General features: G+C 41.9%; 1 protein-coding gene across 2 annotated transcripts in view; it reads left to right on the top strand.

Annotated features, from left to right (window-relative positions):
• The window catches only part of DNAH3 (dynein axonemal heavy chain 3), a 220,705-nt gene that overhangs the window by 116,048 nt on the left and 86,285 nt on the right, over positions 1-18,372 (top strand). For both annotated transcript variants that reach the window (XM_055365425.2, XM_063700040.1), the window contains 7 exons: positions 353-487; positions 3,113-3,224; positions 5,923-6,164; positions 10,087-10,187; positions 12,544-12,649; positions 15,155-15,284; positions 17,406-17,651. In XM_055365425.2, the coding sequence (XP_055221400.2) occupies positions 353-487; positions 3,113-3,224; positions 5,923-6,164; positions 10,087-10,187; positions 12,544-12,649; positions 15,155-15,284; positions 17,406-17,651 (1,072 nt within the window). The remainder of the gene's footprint in view (positions 1-352; positions 488-3,112; positions 3,225-5,922; positions 6,165-10,086; positions 10,188-12,543; positions 12,650-15,154; positions 15,285-17,405; positions 17,652-18,372) is intronic.

The raw sequence follows: 18,372 nt of genomic DNA, 5'->3' as shown, positions 1-18,372 counted from the left end.
AATAGCTGGGATTACAGGCATGAGCCACCATACACAGCTGATTTTTGTATTTTTAGTAGAGACGGGTTTTCACCATGTTGGCCAGGCTGGTCTCGAACTCCTGAACTCAGGTGATCCACCCACCTCGGTCACCCAAAGTGCAGGGATTACACAGGGATTCTGGCCTAGCCAGAAATTATGTTTTATAAATAGTGTTTTCATTTGTAATTGTAGAAAGGTTTTGGTGCAAGAAAAATAAGGTCTGGAATTTTTCAAAGATCTCTGTTGTTGATACATCTCATTTTAGGAAAATGTTGAGGTCATATATCTGATACTTTATCCTTTCCACTTTCTTTTAAATTCTTTTTAACAGGGAATTATATCTGATTTATTTCCTGGAGTTGTTCTTCCAAAGCCAGACTATGAAGTTTTTCTGAAAGTGCTGAATGATAACATCAAAAAGATGAAACTCCAGCCAGTACCTTGGTTTATAGGGAAAATTATCCAGGTTGGTTCCTTAGCCCATATAAATGTGCCTGTTTTACTGTTTGCTGAAGTCAGCAAACAGTAAAGTCTTATAGGAGATTGGAACTGAAGTGACAGCAATCAGAGGTGCCTGTGTAGAAATGCAAGTAAAACATTAGCTGGGCGTAATGGCCTATGCCTGTAGTCCCAGCTACTTGGGAGGCTGAGGTGGGAGGATCGTTTGAGCCCAGGAGTTTGAGGCTGCAGTGGGCTATGATCATACTACTGCATTCCAGCCTGGGTGACAGAGTGAGACCCTGACTCTTAAAAAAAAGAAGAAAGAAATGAAGGTAAAACAAACAACCAAAACCAAAAAACCCACTTACTTACTCCATCAGTTTTTGTGTTTGTTTGTTTGTTTGTTTGTTTTTGAGATGCAGTCTTGCTCTGTTGCCCAGGCTGGAGTGCAGTGGTGCAATCTTGGCTCACTGCAACCTCTGCCTCCCAGGTTCCAGCGATTCTCCTGCCTCAGCCTCCTGGGTAGCTGATGTTACAGGTGCGTGCCACCACCCCCAGCTAATTTTTGTACTTTTTGTAGGGATGGGGTTTCACCATGTTGCCCAGACTGGTCTCAAACTCCTGACCTCAGGTGATCCACCCACCTCAGCCTCCCAAATCCCATCATTTTTTGCTGTGAGATTTTAGGCAAATTAGTTCACCTCTTTTATCCTCAGTCCTCTGTAAAATGGAGTCATTTTGAGAGAAGAGGTGTGTAAAGTGCTACACATAGTACCTGATACTATATCATTATCAACTCCACCATCTCCGTCATCATCATCAGCACCATTGGCATCATCATTTCCCAAAGTCACAATGTGAGTTACAAGTGAAGTTAGGACCCAGGTCTCCAGATTCTGAGATCACACTGCCTTGTGGTAAAAACAATCATTCTTTTTCCTACTGTATTAGCAAGTGAGCTAATTTTTGACACAACTCATTTAACCCAATTTTGAACCCCAATTTATGATTGAGATTTTGCAGAAGGACCATTCTTTAACTAGGTGTGAGCTTTAATTTTCAATATTTTATTATGAAAAATTTTTAACATGCAGAAAAATTGAACGAAACGTACGCAGAACACTCATGTACTCACCACCCAGATTTTACAATTAATATTTTATACTATTTGCTTTATTTTTTGTCCATCCGTCCATCCATCCATCTTACTTTTTGATATATTTCAAAGTAATTTGCAGATCTACAGGTGAACTTTCATGTAGCTTAGTACCAATTTACAAAAACAAGGTAATATTTTCAAAAACAAGGGTTCTGGAGCTACCTGCCCTTTTACTTATTGATGTCTCAATGTGAGGAAGAATGTGAGAGGCTATTGAATCTTTAATGTTTTCCTCTTTTATTCATTTTTTATTTTAAACAGAGTCTCCCTCCATTACCCAGGCTGGAGTGCAGTGACGTGATCTCAGCTCACTGCAACCTCCACCTCCCAGGCTCAAGCGATTCTGCTGCCTCAGCCTCTCGAGTAGCTGGGATTACAGGCATGTGCCACTATGCCCGGCTAATTTTTGTATTTTTAGTAGACATGGGATTTCACCATGTTGGCCAGGCTGGTCTCAAACTCCTGACCTCAAATGATCCCCCCACCTTGACCTCCCAAAGTGCTGGGATTACAGGTGTGAGCTACCGAACCCAGCCTTCCTCTCTTATTTCTGATGCACAGTCAAGCTTTCAAACCACCTGAATGTCAACCCTACTTAATGGTTAGGGATTTTGTATTGTTCTCTGCTCTGTAACTTTCAAACAGCAGCTTTTAAGCCTACCTGAATGTCAACCCTACTTAATGGTTAGGGATTTGTTTGTTTTGTTCTCTGCTCTGTCTACAGCACCCAGAACAGTGTCTGGCACATAGTAGATGCTCAAAACATATTTGCTGAATTACATGTGTTCCTTTCTCTACCACTCCCGTTGTCACTACCTTCATTTAGACGCTTCTTATTGCTCACCTCCAAGGTGAAAAATAATAAGAACTTAATCTTTAAAATAAAAAGCTGCTTGTGTTCCCTTTCTCTGAGGGAGTCACAGTCTAAAGGAGCAAATTTGTTTAAACCATAAAATTCACATAAATGCAAATGACCGAAGCAGTTAGATCTCAAGAAAGTTTCCAGGAGAAACACAATTTGCTAAAATGACTGCCATTTCCTTTTTCTCTTTAAAAATAAATGGCAATAGTGTCATGAAAATATTAGAGGCATTGAAGTCAAATAGCCCTGTCTGCAAATTCTGGCTCCATCACTGATGAACTTGGGCAAGTATTTAACCTCTCTTGGGCTCAGTCTTACCCTTTGTAAAAGGTGGTCAATGATATTGGAGTAGATTAAATAATTTGGGTTATCAGTTGATTCTTAACACATAGACAAGTACAGAGCAAATGGTAGTTCCCATCCCTTAAATAATCTGAGACACACACATATATTTTTTCATCTGAAAGATATGTAAACAATAGACCACGAAAAGAACCGTAGTTCTCCAGAGGTAGAAGCAACTGTGAGAATCCTCTTCTGACCCCTCATTCCTCATTGACTTCTGACTAACTCACAATGGGGGAGCGTTGCAATGATTAGCTTCTTTTATGAATGGTGTCTCCTCCCAGATCTACGAAATGATGCTGGTGAGACATGGCTATATGATTGTAGGAGACCCTATGGGCGGCAAGACCTCTGCTTATAAAGTGTTGGCTGCAGCTCTCGGCGATTTACACGCAGGTAAAGCTCACATCCCTGGCTTCCAGGGAGGACAGAACTCCTCGCTCAGTTGGCTGGCTCCATGGAGATAATGCCAGGCTGCTAGTCTTGTCAGGCCTCGATCGTGACGTCAGAGCTAGAAATAGAACATGGCACACAGATGTCTGCAAGCAGAAAATAAAGGGTTGGGGGCGGGGTGCTTCTATAATAACAAGGGATTTCATGTGCTTATCATTAAGGCCTGGAGGAATTTTCTCAAATGCTGAGCAGTGGTTTCTCCAGAGGTCCCCCAGTGAAAGAGAAACTCTTGTCATTGGCCTTAAAATTAGTCTAAAAGCAAATCATTGCATGGTTTTGCTTCTTTGCTTCTATTCTTCTCTTCTTTTCCTGTTCCCTTCCCTTTAGTTTTTTCCCTCCCTCCTTCCCTTCTTTTCTTCTTTCCTTCCTTTTAAAGTCAAGGATAGGAGCTCCTACTTTTGAATCAGACTCAGACTTGGGCAAATGACTAAACCTGTGTTATCCTCTGTTTTCCCAGCTGTAAAATGGGATTGTTATGAGAATTAAGTAACAGCATGCAGGTAAATAACTGAGCATAGTGCCTACGCAACAAATGGAAACTATGTTTACTGCCAGAGAAACAGTTGTGGGTTTTTTCTGTGTGTGTGTCTGTTTTGTTTTGTTTTTATAAAACACAAACCTATAGTTTCATAAAAGCATTTCCTTTTTGTGCATGCATTGCTTCAAGTTTTTCATTTAAAATTTTTTTTCTAATAACATTTGATGATTGGGTTTTTGAGGTTATGTTGTGGGGGTTATCCTAGCCTTAATAACTAATTTGGGCATCTCAAATTTAGATACAAATTTTGAGGCAGGGAACAGGGGCTCACACCCATAATCCCGGCACTTTGAGGGGCCAAGGTGGGCGGATCACTTCAGCTCAGGAGTTTGTGGCTGCAGTGAGCTATGATTGCGCACTGCACTGCAATTGCAGCCTGGGTGAGTGAGATCCAGTCTCAAAATAAAATAATAGAATATAATAAAATATAAAATATTTTTAGCATCTTAATGTACCTTAAAGAAATATACCTTTAATATACCATTTTAATATACCTTAAGAAACTGAGTGAAGAAAAAGGAGGCTACCACTGTGTTTGCCTCAGGATGCTGCAGAGTAGTTCTTATTTATTTATTTAATTATTTTTAATGTTTTTTAGAGATAGTGCAGTGGCACAGTCTCGGCTCACTGCAACCTCTGCCTCCTGGGCTCAAGCAATCCTCCTATCTCAGGCTCCCGGGTAGCTGGGATCATAGGCATGCACCACCATGCCCGCCTAATTTTTGTATTTTTTGTAGAGACAGGGTTTTGCCATATTGCGCAGGCTGGTCTCGAACTCCTGAGCTCAAGCAATCCTCCTGCCTCAGCCTCCCAAAGTGCTGAGATTACGGGCATGAGCCACCACACCTGGCCCAGAAGTGGTTCTTTATTTAGTTCATGGCTCAAGCACTTCAACTTTTCCCTACTTTGAAGGATTCCATAAAAGCATTGTGATTTTTTTTTTGTTATTAAATACATATGCTGTGCCATCCATCAGCCTGTACGTTCCAATTGAGTTTTAATACTCCAGCGTGTATTTCTTGGGAACAAATGACACTCACTGAGCAGTCAAGAACGATTTTGGGGCCAAACTAGCCCTTCAGAGACAGAAAAGTAACCATCATTTTTCAGAACCTTTTTACCTGTCAGCTGTTTCCCGTTTCCTCATCTCAAATCAAAGCCAAGGTTCTGATCTGTTGTTTTCATTTTTAATTTCTTCCTTCAGCCTGTTTGAGTTTGAAAAGCCAAGGTTCTTAAGGTGGCTGTGAGAGCAGGTACATAGAGGGCTGATAATAGGCGTCACTCTCCCTTCCTGCTTGAGTTCTGTGAGGGCAGTCAGATTTCTTTAGTCCTGGATTTTTTTTTTTTTTTCGAGACAGAGTCTTACTCTGTCGCCCAGGCTGGAGTGCAGTGGCATGGCCTCAGCTTACTGCAACCTCCACCTCCCAGGTCCAAGTGTTTCTCCTGCCTCAGCTTCCCAAGTGGCGAATGGCTGGGTTTACAGGCACGCGCCACCACGCCCAGCTAATTTTTGCATTTTTAGTGGAGACAGGGTTTCACCATATTGGCCAGGCTGGTCTCAAACTCCTGGCCTCAAGTGATCCACCTGCCTTGGCCTCCCAAAGTGCTGGGATTACAGGCGTGAGCCACTGTGCCCAGCAAGTAGTCCTGGATCTGACTGGCACATTTGCCCTATTTGAAAAGAGGATTGGAAGAAAGTATGGTGAGAAATCAAAGGCTATAATAACCCAATAATGTAAGGCATGGCCTATGCAGATGTCTCAGTCTTTTTTTTTTTTTTTTTTTTTTGAGAGACGGCTTCATTCTGTTGCTCAGGCTGAAGTGTGGTGGCACAATCATAGCTCACTGCAGCCTCCATTTCCCAGGTTCAAGTGATCCTCCCATCTTGGCCTCCCTGAGTATTGGGATTATGGGTATGAGCTACTACTGCTCCTGGCCCCAGATCCCAATCTCTATAAAAACTGAGCACATGTTTTATAAGAAGGACTTCCCTCATATAGCATATTTATAAAAGTTGATTGGTTGTTGAGATGACATCATCTCTTGTTTAACCTTCTGGTCTCACCAGAGCCTTTATAACTGGTGTTGAACCTTCTTGCCCAGCCAATCAGATGGAGGAGTTTGCTGTGGAGTACAAGATCATCAACCCCAAGGCTATCACGATGGGGCAGCTGTATGGGTGCTTTGACCAAGTGAGCCATGAGTGGATGGATGGTGTCCTTGCCAATGCTTTCCGGGAGCAAGCATCTTCACTCTCTGATGATCGCAAGTGGATTATATTTGATGGGCCAGTGGATGCTATTTGGATTGAAAATATGAACACTGTTCTGGATGACAATAAAAAGGTAAGTATTGACCCTGATATGACTTTTCCATGAGTGAGACATAAACTCTTTTATTGAAGTAAGTGATTGATCAAAACTATATAGAGACATACATTTATTATGTATGTATTCTGTATACATTAAGAATAAATGCCCCACAGGAGGATTATAGTAATCAATTCATGAATTATGCTCTGTTTGTACTTGTAGTTGGTAAGCTAAGCATGTTTAGAGACCATGTTGAATAGTGAGCCTTAGTGCTGGCATCAGTGTGGACTCCTAGCCCTGCAACTGAGCTGTGTTGTACTGAGCAAGTCACATAACTTCTCTGAATCTCAGTTTTCTCATTTGTAGAAAGGTAGTAATAAAATGAGGTTGTTGATACTTAAATGAGATTGCACGTAGTACCTGCGGGATATGTTTTGGTTACTTATTGCTATATAACAAACTACCCTAATACTTAACGGCTTAAAACAACCATTTCTTTTCCTCATGATTTTGTGGGCTGGGAATTTTGAAAGGGCTCAGCTGGCCAGTTGGTCTCTCTTTTGATGTCAGCTGGGGCAGCTTAGGCTAGAAAATCTGCATTCAAGATGGCGTCTTCACTCAATGCCTGGTGGCACAATCATATTTGGCCCCTCTTTCTCTCTCTTTTTCTTTCTCTCTAAAAATAATACCTCCTCTTCCAGGCCACTTCACATGGCTTGGGCTTTTCACTTGGTGGTGTCTTGGTAGTGGCGCTTCCTATGTGGTGGGTGATTTCCAAGAGTCAGGAAGTGGAAGTTTCCAAGATATTAAGGGCTATGCTTGAAACTGATAAGCATCACTTTCTCTGCATTCTGTTGGTCAAGGAACTCACAAGGCCTGACCAGGAAGTGGAAAAATAGACTTCACCTCTTGATGGAGGCAGACAGGTCACATTGCAAAAGTGCATATGGGCTGGGCCCTATAGGCTCACACCTGTAATCCTAACACTTCAAGAGGCTGAGACAGGAGGATTGCTTGAGCCCAGGAGTTCGAGACCAGTTTGAGCAACATAGTGAGCCATCTCTACAAAAAAAAAAAATTTGTTTTAATTAACTGGGCATGGTGGTAAGTGCGTGTAGTCCCGCTACTCAGGAGGCTGAGGTGCGAGGATCACTTGAGTCTGGAAGTCATGGCTACTGTGAGCCTTCATTGTGCCACTGTGCTCCAAGCTGAGCAACAGAGAAAGACCTTGTATCAAAAAAAAAATGGGGGCATATGGGATGGAATTTATGTAACTTGCCCAATACAACACAGCTCAATAGTAGAGTTAGGAGTCCAAATTGATGCCAGGACCTTTGGAAAATATAGCAATCTTTGCAAAAATACCACCAATCTTTGGAAAAATAAGTAGAGTAGAGTGATACCACAGTAAGTATAGCGCCACAGTATGTATGGTGGCTAAAAGAGCTTGGACTCTGGAGCCAGACAGCCTGGGTTCAAATCCTGGCCTTGCCACTTTCCAGCTATGTAACCTCAGACAAGCTATTTAGTCTCTTGATGCCCCAACTTCATCATCTGTAAAGTAGGGAAGATAGTGTCTACCTTATACTGTTACGAAGATTAGATAAGTTACTATTTATACACCTCTTCTGATAGTGCCTGGCATATAGCAAGTGCTATATAACTGTTTAAAATAAAATTTATCATCATTTCAAGGAAGAATTCCTTCACTGGATATACATCATTATCAAATCAAAATATATTTTCTAACTGTGTTTAAATGTCACAAGACTAAGAGTGAGTCATGCTTAACAACGAAAGGGCTAATTATCCAAATTATACACATCCACTAATTATAGCATGTGCATAATTTTGATTATATAATATTCAAAAATGGAAATGTTTTATTACATGATATGGACTATATTATATAAACTAATTGTACAGATGTATCGGTTGGTCTTGAGATTAGAAGTATCAAGACAGTCATAATAAGTGAATTTCCTAATGGTTTTCCTCTGCTCTGGATGTAAATGAAACTACAGTCACAGGTGTGGGTCTGTTTTAGCTTTCTTGATATTCAGAGATGACGCGGTTGGTGGTGTCAGCCTTGTAACAGCTGTGATCTTCCTGGGGATGCAGGCAGTGACCTGTTTCAAGTTGTGTTTGATGCAGGCCAAGTAAGGTGCAGGGAAGTTTTTAATCACAAATTAGGATGAGCAGAATGAATCAGTTGTATTTCCTCTTCTCTCCTGGGAGACAAGGGCCTCAGGCCTTTCTTATAACTTAAACATCTCACTGGAATCCATTTTCGTGAGTAGGAAACAGTGTCATTGACTTAATATATATTCCAAGGCTTTCCTGTGTAATTGCACTACTTCCTACAGGGTTTTACCTGCTACACACTAGAAATTCTGATGACTTTTCTTTCTTTTTTTTTTTTTTTTTTGAGACAAAGTCTCTCTCTGTTGTCCAGGATGAAGTGCAGTGGCACGATCTCAGCTCACTGCAACCTCCACCTCCCGCAATTCTCCTGCCTTAGTAGCTGGGATTACAGATGCGTGCCACCATGCCCGGCTATTTTTTTTTTTTTTTGTATTTTTAGTAGAAATTGGGTTTCACCATGTTGGCCAGGCTGGTCTCCAACTCCTGACCTCAAGTGATCTGCCTTCCTCGGCCTCCCAAAGTGCTGTGCTGGGATCACAGGCATGAGCCACTGTGCCTAGCCTCTTTCACTCTATTCTAAAAAAGATTTATGGGCCAGGCATGGTGGCTTATGCTTGTGATCCTAGCACTTTCGGAAGCAGAGACAGGAGGATTGCTTGAGCCCAGGAGTTTGAGATCAGCTTGGGCAACACAGTGAGATCCTGTCTCTACAAAAAAATTTTTAAAAATATATTATGGAAACATTGATTTAATCTAAAAACAAAAAACAAAAAATAAAAAACTAGCCACGTGTGAAGGTACATACCTGTAATCCCAGCTACTCAGGAGGCTGAGGTGGGAGGATCGCTTGAGCCCCAAAGGTCAAGGATGGAGTGATTGCAAATGTGTCATTGTATTTCAGTCTGGGTAACAGAGCAACACCTGTCTCAAAAGCAAATAAAAATTAAAAATAAAAAGAATTTATGGAAAGGCTTTTGTCCCTCCTGCTATGGATTAGTCCATGCGGGTGTTCAAATATGGGTCTTTTGTGAAAGAACTGAGCAAATAAAAATAGGATGTGGCTTTGCAGTTAAGTTCTATGTTAAATATTGAGAAAGGGACCAGGAAACTTGGTGAAGTCTGATAACTTCTCGATTCTTCATCTGAGATTGCATCTAAGGTCAGTGATTTCCTGGCTTTCCTATTAAAATTGCAGCTCACTCAACCCTGACTGAGGTCAGGCATGTGCCACCATGCTCAGCTAATTTTTGTATTTTTAGTAGAGACAGGGTTTTACCATGTTGGCCATGCTGGTCTTGAACTCCTGACCTCAAATGATCCACCCTCCTCGGCCTCCCAAAGTGCTGGGATTACAGGCGTGAGCCACCACGCTCAGCCTCTTTGTTATACTTTATTTGTGACTTTCCCTATACACATTTTTTTTAAGAAGTAGGAAGGCCATCACTAAATAAATACACACTTAGGTGTGGATCTATATAGTATATGTATGTGTAGATATATGTATGTGTAGATGCAATCCCCTCTTCTACTAAATTTTTCTCCAGAGCACTTTTTACCACTTTGAACACTATATATTTTGCTTATTGTCTGTCATCTCCCAGAAGAATGTAAACCCCAAGAGGATAGGAAATTTTGTCTGTTTTATTTTATGCACCTAGGAGTTGGTGCATAACAGTGCCTGGGACATAATAAGTGCTCAAGAAATATTTATGGAATGAATCAAACCAGCTTTGTCTGCACTGAGACCTCTTACTTGCAGATGGAATTTAAGCCTTTCCCCTGTCTGCTAACCTCTGCTTTGCACTTTTAGCTGTGTCTCATGAGTGGGGAAATTATCCAGATGAACTCCAAGATGAGCCTGATCTTCGAGCCAGCCGACCTCGAGCAAGCCTCTCCAGCCACTGTGAGCAGGTGAGGCAGCCCTCACTGGGCACCCCGGGGGACAGTGTGGCCCCACTCACCCTAAGCAAAAGAGAAAGCTCTCAAATTTCACAAATGTGATGAAGCCCTCGCAGATCATCTACATTATTATTATTTTTCTTTCCAATTTTTATTTTAGGTTCCGGGGGGTATATGTGCAGCTTTGTTACATGAGTAAATTGCATGGCATGGGGGTTTGGGGTACAGATTGTTTAGCCACCCAGTTAATCAGGTTGTTTTTCCATCCTCACCCTCCTCCACCCTGAAGTAGGCTCCCATATCTATCATTTCCTTTTTTTTTTTTTTTTGTTTTTGAGACGGAGTATCACTCTGTCACCTAGGCTGGAGTCCTGTGGCATGATCTCGACTCACTGCAACCTCTGCCTCCTGGGTTCAAGCGATTCTTCTGCCTCAGCCTCCCCAGTAACTGGGACTACAAGCACACGCCACCACCCTCGGCTATTTTTATATTATTAGTAGAGATGGGGTTTCACCATGTTGGCCAGGCTGGTCTCAAACTCCTGACATTGTGATCTGCCTGCCTCAGCCTCCCAAAGTGTGGAATTATAGGCATGAGCCACCGTGCCCAGCCGATCGTTCCCCTCTTTGTGTCCGTGTGTACTCAATGTTTAGCTCCCATTTATAAGTAAGAACATACGGGATTTGGTTTTCTGTTCCTGCATTAATTTGCTTAGCATTATATTATTTGTCATTCATTTAGATTTGTCATAAAATCAGCCCTCAGTCCACACTACTGGTGGGAGTCTAAAACCCAGCAAGTACTTTGGAAACAGTTTGATATTATCTCCTAAAGTTGAATCTCCGTATGCCCAAGAGCCAGCCATTCTCCTAAGTACAGGCCCAAGGAAAACTTTTGGCATGTGCAACAGGAGATCTGTACAAAAAATATAGTGGCAGAACTCACAGTAACAAGCACTTGGAAACAGCCCAAATGCCTATTAATCGAGTTGACTGGTGGCCAGGTACGATGACTTGTGCTGTAATCCCAGCACTTTGGGAGGCCGAGGCGGGCAGATCACCTGAGGTCAGGAGTTTGATACCAGCCTGGCCAACGTGGTGAAACCTCATTTCTACTACAAAAAAATACAAAAAAATAGCCAAGCATGGTGGTGGGTGCCCGTAATCCCAGCTACTCAGGAGGCTGAGGCAGGAGAATTGCTTGAACCCAGGAGGCAGAAGTTGCAGTGAGCCGAGATCACACTACTGCACTCCAGCCTGGGCGACAGAACAAGACTCCATCTAAAAAACAACAACAACAAAAGAGTGAATTAATAAAGTATAATAGAGTCAGAAATTGTAATATGTATAATAAAGTACTTAAAAGAACTGCACTGACATGCAACTATATAAATAAATCTTAGTAACTCTATTAAGGACAAAATCTTAGCAATATTATATATAACACAGATAACATAATTATATCTATAAATATATTATATCTATAATTACATCTATAATTACATAATTATATAATTACATAATTATATCTATACTTATGTAATTATATAATTACATAATTATATCTATATTTATGTAATTATATAATTACATAATTATATCTATAATTACAGTATATTATATATAATATAATGTTGTACTATATACTAATATATACTATATTATTATATGCTAATATATAATAATATATATACTGTATGGTTATATGCTATTATATACTATATTATTATTATATAGTAATAATAAAAGTAAGATCAAAATATTATCTATAACATGGTACCCCTTTTTAATTGTTAAAAACAACTAAAATAAAAATATAGACACTTTAGGAACAGGCCAGGCGAGGTGGCTCACACCTGTAATCCCAGCACTTTGGGAGGCCCAGGTGGATCACTTGAGGCCAGGAGTTCTAGACCAGCCTGGCCAACCCTGTCTCTACTAAAGACAAAACCCCATCTCTACTAAAAATACAAAAAAGTTAGCCAGGTGTGGTGGGACGCACTTCTAATTCCAGCTACTCAGGAGGCTGAGAAATGAGAATCACTTGAACCAGGGAGGCGGAGGTTGCAGTGAACCGAGATTGCACCACTGTACTCCAGCCTGGGCAACAGAGCAAGACACTGTCTCCAAACAAACAAATCAACATTTTAGGAACATATAGAAATGCTATAAAACTGTATATGAAGGAAAGAAATCAAGGGGCAGATGAACACAAGATTCAACATGGGTAAACCCAGGGGACTAGGTTATTGTCAAGATCCATTAATGCCTAGCATGGCGCCTGACATGCAGTAGATTGCTCAATAAATGTTAACCCGTATTAGTAACAGAGAAGCGAGCACCTAAACTGGTCCTCTGTGCTTCCCAGGTGTGGGATGATCTACATGGAGCCCCATCAACTAGGCTGGAAGCCCCTGAAGGATTCCTACATGGACACCCTGCCCTCCAGTCTCACCGAGGAGCACAAAGAATTGGTGAGCCCCTCAGACCCTTTCCTTCCCCTCCTGCTGTCTCCCTGCTTTTCATCTCGAGGGTCTTCTAGGTACATCTTCACCTTCATAGTCCCTGGAGGCAACAAGGGGCAGGGAATTCCCTTGTTGTCCCCAGTTATCTTGTTTCCTGGCTGCCTGCCATTTTTCGAACTTTCTTCTCCATATGGTGGGCATGGGGTGGTGCAGTCAATTTCTCTTTCCTCTTCCTCCTTCCCCATCACTCCCTGGCTCCCCAGTGGAGAATCCCAGTGCTGAGGAATGTTCTCTATGGAAGCTGAAATGTCACCTCTTTCTTCATTGCCCCACTAACAGAAATGTCTGTAGAAGTTTCTCTAGAGACGGGCCAGGTGTTCCTTTTGGTGCTGCCAATTCCCACCCCTGTAACCTGGACTCCGCACCTCCCACCTTGAGGGAGCTGGAACCAGTTAGAAGTGCTTTCACTGCAGCTACTGTGAGCGACCACTCCCTTCTTCCCTTCTCTAAAGAGGTGGGAAAGTTCGGGTTAGGCGGGTACCTGACCACACTCTCAGACCCGGAAGCAGGAAGGGAGTAGCAGTGTCTGTGGTTCCTCTTGCCCTCCCCTGTGTTAATAGAATGCTTAGGAAAGTCTCCCACTGAGGAATCTAAGGAGGGTCTATTCCTACAATGGAAACTCTTTGGGGGATTATGTAGGACGGCTGCATGTCTGTCATCACCTACATACATGGATAATATGTAAATACAAGTACATATCCACGTGCACATTCAAGCGCCAGTCCACACACACACACACACACACACACACACACACACACACCAAAAGCTGCCAAGTCCCCATATATGTAAAGTCATTTAGGGACTCCCCAATGTCCCTGGCACAAAGTTTAACTCCTTATCAGGGCCCATGAGACTATGTGATCTGGCCCTGCCTGCCTCTGCAATCTCATTTCCTGCTCTTTCTCAGCCTCAGCTTAGCAGTCTCCAGCAGTCCTGTCTTGTTTCCAAGACAAGCCCAGGTTTCATCACCTCAAGGCTTTTGCTCTTTTTATTCCTCTTCCTGGGACTCTTGCCTCAGTTTATCTCAGAGTTGGCTCCACCCTCTTCATGCAGTTCTCAACATAAAAATCTCCTCCTCCAGGAAGGCTTCTTTACCCTATTTAAACCCTTCCTGTTATTCTTCACCATAACACCTTTGTGTTTCCTGCTAGAACTTTGCATGATCTGTAGGTATTTTACTGATATCCCTGCTGGATTAGTTATTTATTGTTTGTCTTCCCTGACCCTCCATGAGGGCTCCTTGTCTACCTTTTCCATTGTTTATCCCCAGCACTACTACCGTGCAATTAATAGATGCTCAATAAATATTTATTGACTGAATTGATATACCACATTTCCATGTATACCTGTATTTTTATATATACATATAAATGCATCTACACATACATAAATTATCTATATAGATCCACACCTAAGTCTGTATTTATTTAGTGATGGCCTTCCTACTTCTTAAAAAAAATGTGTATAGGGAAAGTCACAAATAAAGTATAACAAAGAGGCTGAGCGTGGTGGCTCACGCCTGTAATCCCAGCACTTTGGGAGGCTGAGGTGGGTGGATCACTTGAGGTCAGGAGTTTGAGACCAGCATGGCCAATATGGTAGAACCCTGTCTCTACTAAAAATACAAAAATTAGCTGAGCATGATGGCATGTGCCTGTAATCCCAGCTACTCAGGGAGTCTGAGGCAGGAGAATCACTTGAACCCAGTGGGGGCGGAGGTTGTAGTGAGCTGAGATCACACCATTGCACTCCAGCCTTGGTGACAGAACAAAACTCCGTCTCAAAAAAAAAAAAAAAAAAAAAAATTTGTAAGTAAATAAATCTTTTTTTTAAAAAAAATATAACAAAGGTTTAAAAAAGCATTACAAGAAAAGCAAGTCGGATAACTTTTTAAAAGAGTAAATGGACTGGAGAACAGACACTAGAGGCAAGAATCATGATAACCCCAAAGAAGAACATATAAACCTACCCATACGTGTGGTAAATTACTGAAAATGAGCCCCCCAAATTAGCTCTGTACTCTCTTTGACTAATTTATACAGGAGTCCCACCTCACCAGTGTCTAACATAACAGTCATTTGTAAATTAATTGTTTAGAATTCCTAATACTTTTTATAGAAACAAAGACAGATACACTAGTTGGGTTCTAAACACATTTTATGCATCCTGTAGCTGACCCAGAGTGTTTCCAAGCCTCTCTGAGTATCAGCTCTGGGCAGTGGAATGCGGATGGGAAACTGAGTTAACATGGCCTGTGGGCAACAGTCTTAGGACCCTGAAGGAGGATGCTGAGATAGGGGTCTTGTTGCCTATAAGTTTTCCCCCAATGCACCTACATGTAAAATCAGCAGTCTAACCAGCATCTCTAGCCTCACAAGGTAGACCAAGTTCTTGGTCTTCAACTCACTTGTTGATCATGTCTCCAAGTCTCATGGAGGTTTCTACTCTCAGGTCAATGACATGTTCATGTGGCTTGTCCAGCCCTGCCTGGAATTTGGTCGCCTTCATTGTAAATTTGTTGTCCAGACATCTCCCATCCACCTTGCCTTCTCAATGATGAGACTGTACTCTTCTCTGCTTGGTAAGTGCTAGCCATGATTCTTAAGCCACATGGGGGGGTGGGTCTACCTTGGCTATTTCTTTTTTTTTTGAGATGAAGTCTCACTCTGTCACCAAGGCTAGAGTGCAGTGGCATGATCTTGGCTCACTGCAGCCTCAGCCTCCCAGGTTCAAGTGATTCTCCTGCCTCAGCCTCCCGAGTAGCTGGGATTAAGTTACGCACCGCTTCTATTTTTTTGTATTTTTAGTAGAGATGGGGTTTCGCCATGTTGACCAGGCTGGTCTTGAACTCCTGACCTCAAGTGATCCACCTGCCTCTGCCTCCCAAAGTGCTGGGATTACAGGCATAAGCCACAGCACCTGGTCTACCTTGGCTATTTTTTCTGCTCCCACCTCTCTTTGGCCCCCATTGAATTACAACATGACTGGCTGTTTGATCTAGAACAAGCAAGCCTTTGGAGTGCAGATAGTAGAGTTTGGTAGGGAAAGTCCATGTGTTTAGTCTTTGTCTGACATTGATTTTTGGGTGGTATTCTAGTGCAAATTACCCCGTCATTCCTCAGTCTAAGGCTCCTCATTCACATAATGAGAGTAGTAATTCCTGCCCTTTTTACCTCACAGGGATATCCTAGAGGGAGATGAACATAGCAGGGCCCCCATCTTACCTCCTCTCTGATAAGAGATTAATATCCAAAAAAACAAAAAAGTAAATGTAGACTTATTGATCCAGCACTTTCACCTTAGCATATAAACCAAAAAGAATTGAAAGCAGAGACTTGATCAGATATTTGTATAACCATGTTCATAGAACTCTTGTTCACAATACCCAAATGGTGAAAACAACCCATGTGTCCACCGATGGATGAACAAATAAGCAAAATGTATTGTAATTTTGCAATGAAATACTATTTAGCCTTAAAAAGGAAATAAATTCTGATGCATGCTACAGCTTGGATGAACACTAAAGCCATTATACTAAGAAAATAAGCCAGTCACAAAATGACTGTGCGATTCTACCTCACAATTAAGGTACATAGAGTAGCCAAATTTATAAAGACAGAACGGAGAGTTCTGGTTGCAAGGGGGATGAGGGAGGATGGAGGGAGAAGTTATTGTTTAATGGGCAAAGAGCTTCAGTTCTGCAAGATGAAAACAGTTCTGGATATAGATGGTGGTGATGGTCGCACAGCAATATGAATGCACTTAATACCACTGAACTATACACTAAAAAGTGGTTAGATGGTAAATTATATATATGTATTTTACCACAATAAAAATATTGCAGTAAAGGCCGGGTGCGGTCTCTCACGCTTGTAATTCCAGCACTTTGGGAAGTTGAGGTGGGTGGATCACGAGGTCAGGAGTTCGAGACCAGTCTGGCCAACAACACAGTAAAACCCCGTCTCTACTAAAAATACAAAAATTAGCAGGGTGAGGTGGCGGGTGCCTGTAATCCCAGCTACTTGGGAGGCTGAGGCAGGAGAATCACTTGAACCCAGGAGGCAGAGGTTGCAGTGAGCCGAGATTGTGCCACTGCACTCCAGCATGGGCGACAGAGCTAGACTCCATCTCAAAAAAAAAAAAAAAAATATATATATATATAGTGATTATATATATATATATGTATATAGTGATTATATATATGTAGATATATAGTGATTATATATATATATACTATATTATTATATAGCAGTAAAAATAAAAATATTGCTCACGGCTGTAATCCTAGCATTTTGAGAGGCCGAGGTGGGTGGATTGCTTGAGCTCAGGAGTTCAAGACCAGCCTGGGCAACCTGGCGAAACCCCATCTCTATAAAAAAATATAAAAATCAGTCAGGTGTGGTGGCTAGCGCCTGTGGTCCCAGCTACTCAGGAAGCTGGGGTGGGGGGATCACTTGAGCCCAGGAGGTTGAGGCTACAGTGAGCTGTGACTGCACCACTGCACTCCAACCTGGGAGACAGAGTGAGACCCTGTTTCAAAAAAAAAAAATGCATGTGAAATGATCTGGTAGGTGATAGGCACTCTGCCAATATCAGTCGCCCTTCTGGCTCAGACCCTTCAAAGGCAAAGCCAACCAGTTCACAGCCCTTACATCTGTGGCATTCTGCACTCTGTCCTGAGATTCGCTTTTCTCACTTTTAGATGAAATCAGGGCAGTAGAAGAGGAGGAAATGGAATTAGGTGAAGGCCTGTCAAGTCAACAGATCTTTCTCTGGCTCCAAGGACTGTTTCTCTTTTCCTTGGTGTGGACCGTGGCTGGCACCATCAACGCAGACAGCAGAAAGAAATTTGATGTGTTTTTCCGCAACCTGATCATGGGCATGGATGATAACCACCCAAGGCCCAAAAGCGTCAAACTCACCAAAAACAACATCTTTCCAGAAAGAGGTAATTTAGAACCTGTTTGTTATGTTCTAGTATAATAGTTGGAATTACGTGTTCTAAACACAACCAGAATGTGCAGACAGGTGAGCCCTTTACAAAAGCCACGGAAGGCCAGTCATATTAGGTGGCTAATAAATATGTAAGGAATTACAGAATTAAAATATCATCATTGACTGGTTGTGGTGTCTCACACTGGTAATCCCAGCACTTTGGGAGGCTGAGGTGGGCAGATCACTTGAGGTCAGCAGTTCAAGACCAGCCTGGCCAACATGGTGAAACCCCGTCTCTATTAAAAATACAAACAAAATTAGCCAGGCGTGGTGGCATGCACCTGTAAACCCAGCTATTCAGGAGGCTGAGGCAGGAGGATTGCTTGAGTCCGGGAGGTAGAGGTTGCAGTGAGCTGAGATCATGCCACTGTACTCCAGCCTGAGCAACAGAGCTAGACTCTGTCTCAAAAAAATAAAAAAAAAATAGAGTTGGCTGATGGGTGGTCCTGAAGTCAGGGTTTTATGGGATACTTAACCACTTTTTTAATTTAGAAAAAGAGGATATGACTGTTTTATTTTTGCAAAAATTACCTATAATTCCATCACCAAAACAAAATGAATAATATAGACACTCGTGTTTTTCTTATTCCTTTCTATTTCTGTGTGTGTTGACATGCCTTCGTATAGGGTACTTATGGTATTAATATTTCTTTTAATTTTGTCATTATAATTTT

Source organism: Gorilla gorilla, chromosome 18 (assembly GCF_029281585.2).
Source record: "Gorilla gorilla gorilla isolate KB3781 chromosome 18, NHGRI_mGorGor1-v2.1_pri, whole genome shotgun sequence".
Lineage (NCBI taxonomy): Eukaryota > Metazoa > Chordata > Mammalia > Primates > Hominidae > Gorilla > Gorilla gorilla.
The sequence above is the reverse complement of the archived record's forward strand: the minus strand, read 5'-3'. Positions and strand labels throughout refer to the sequence as shown.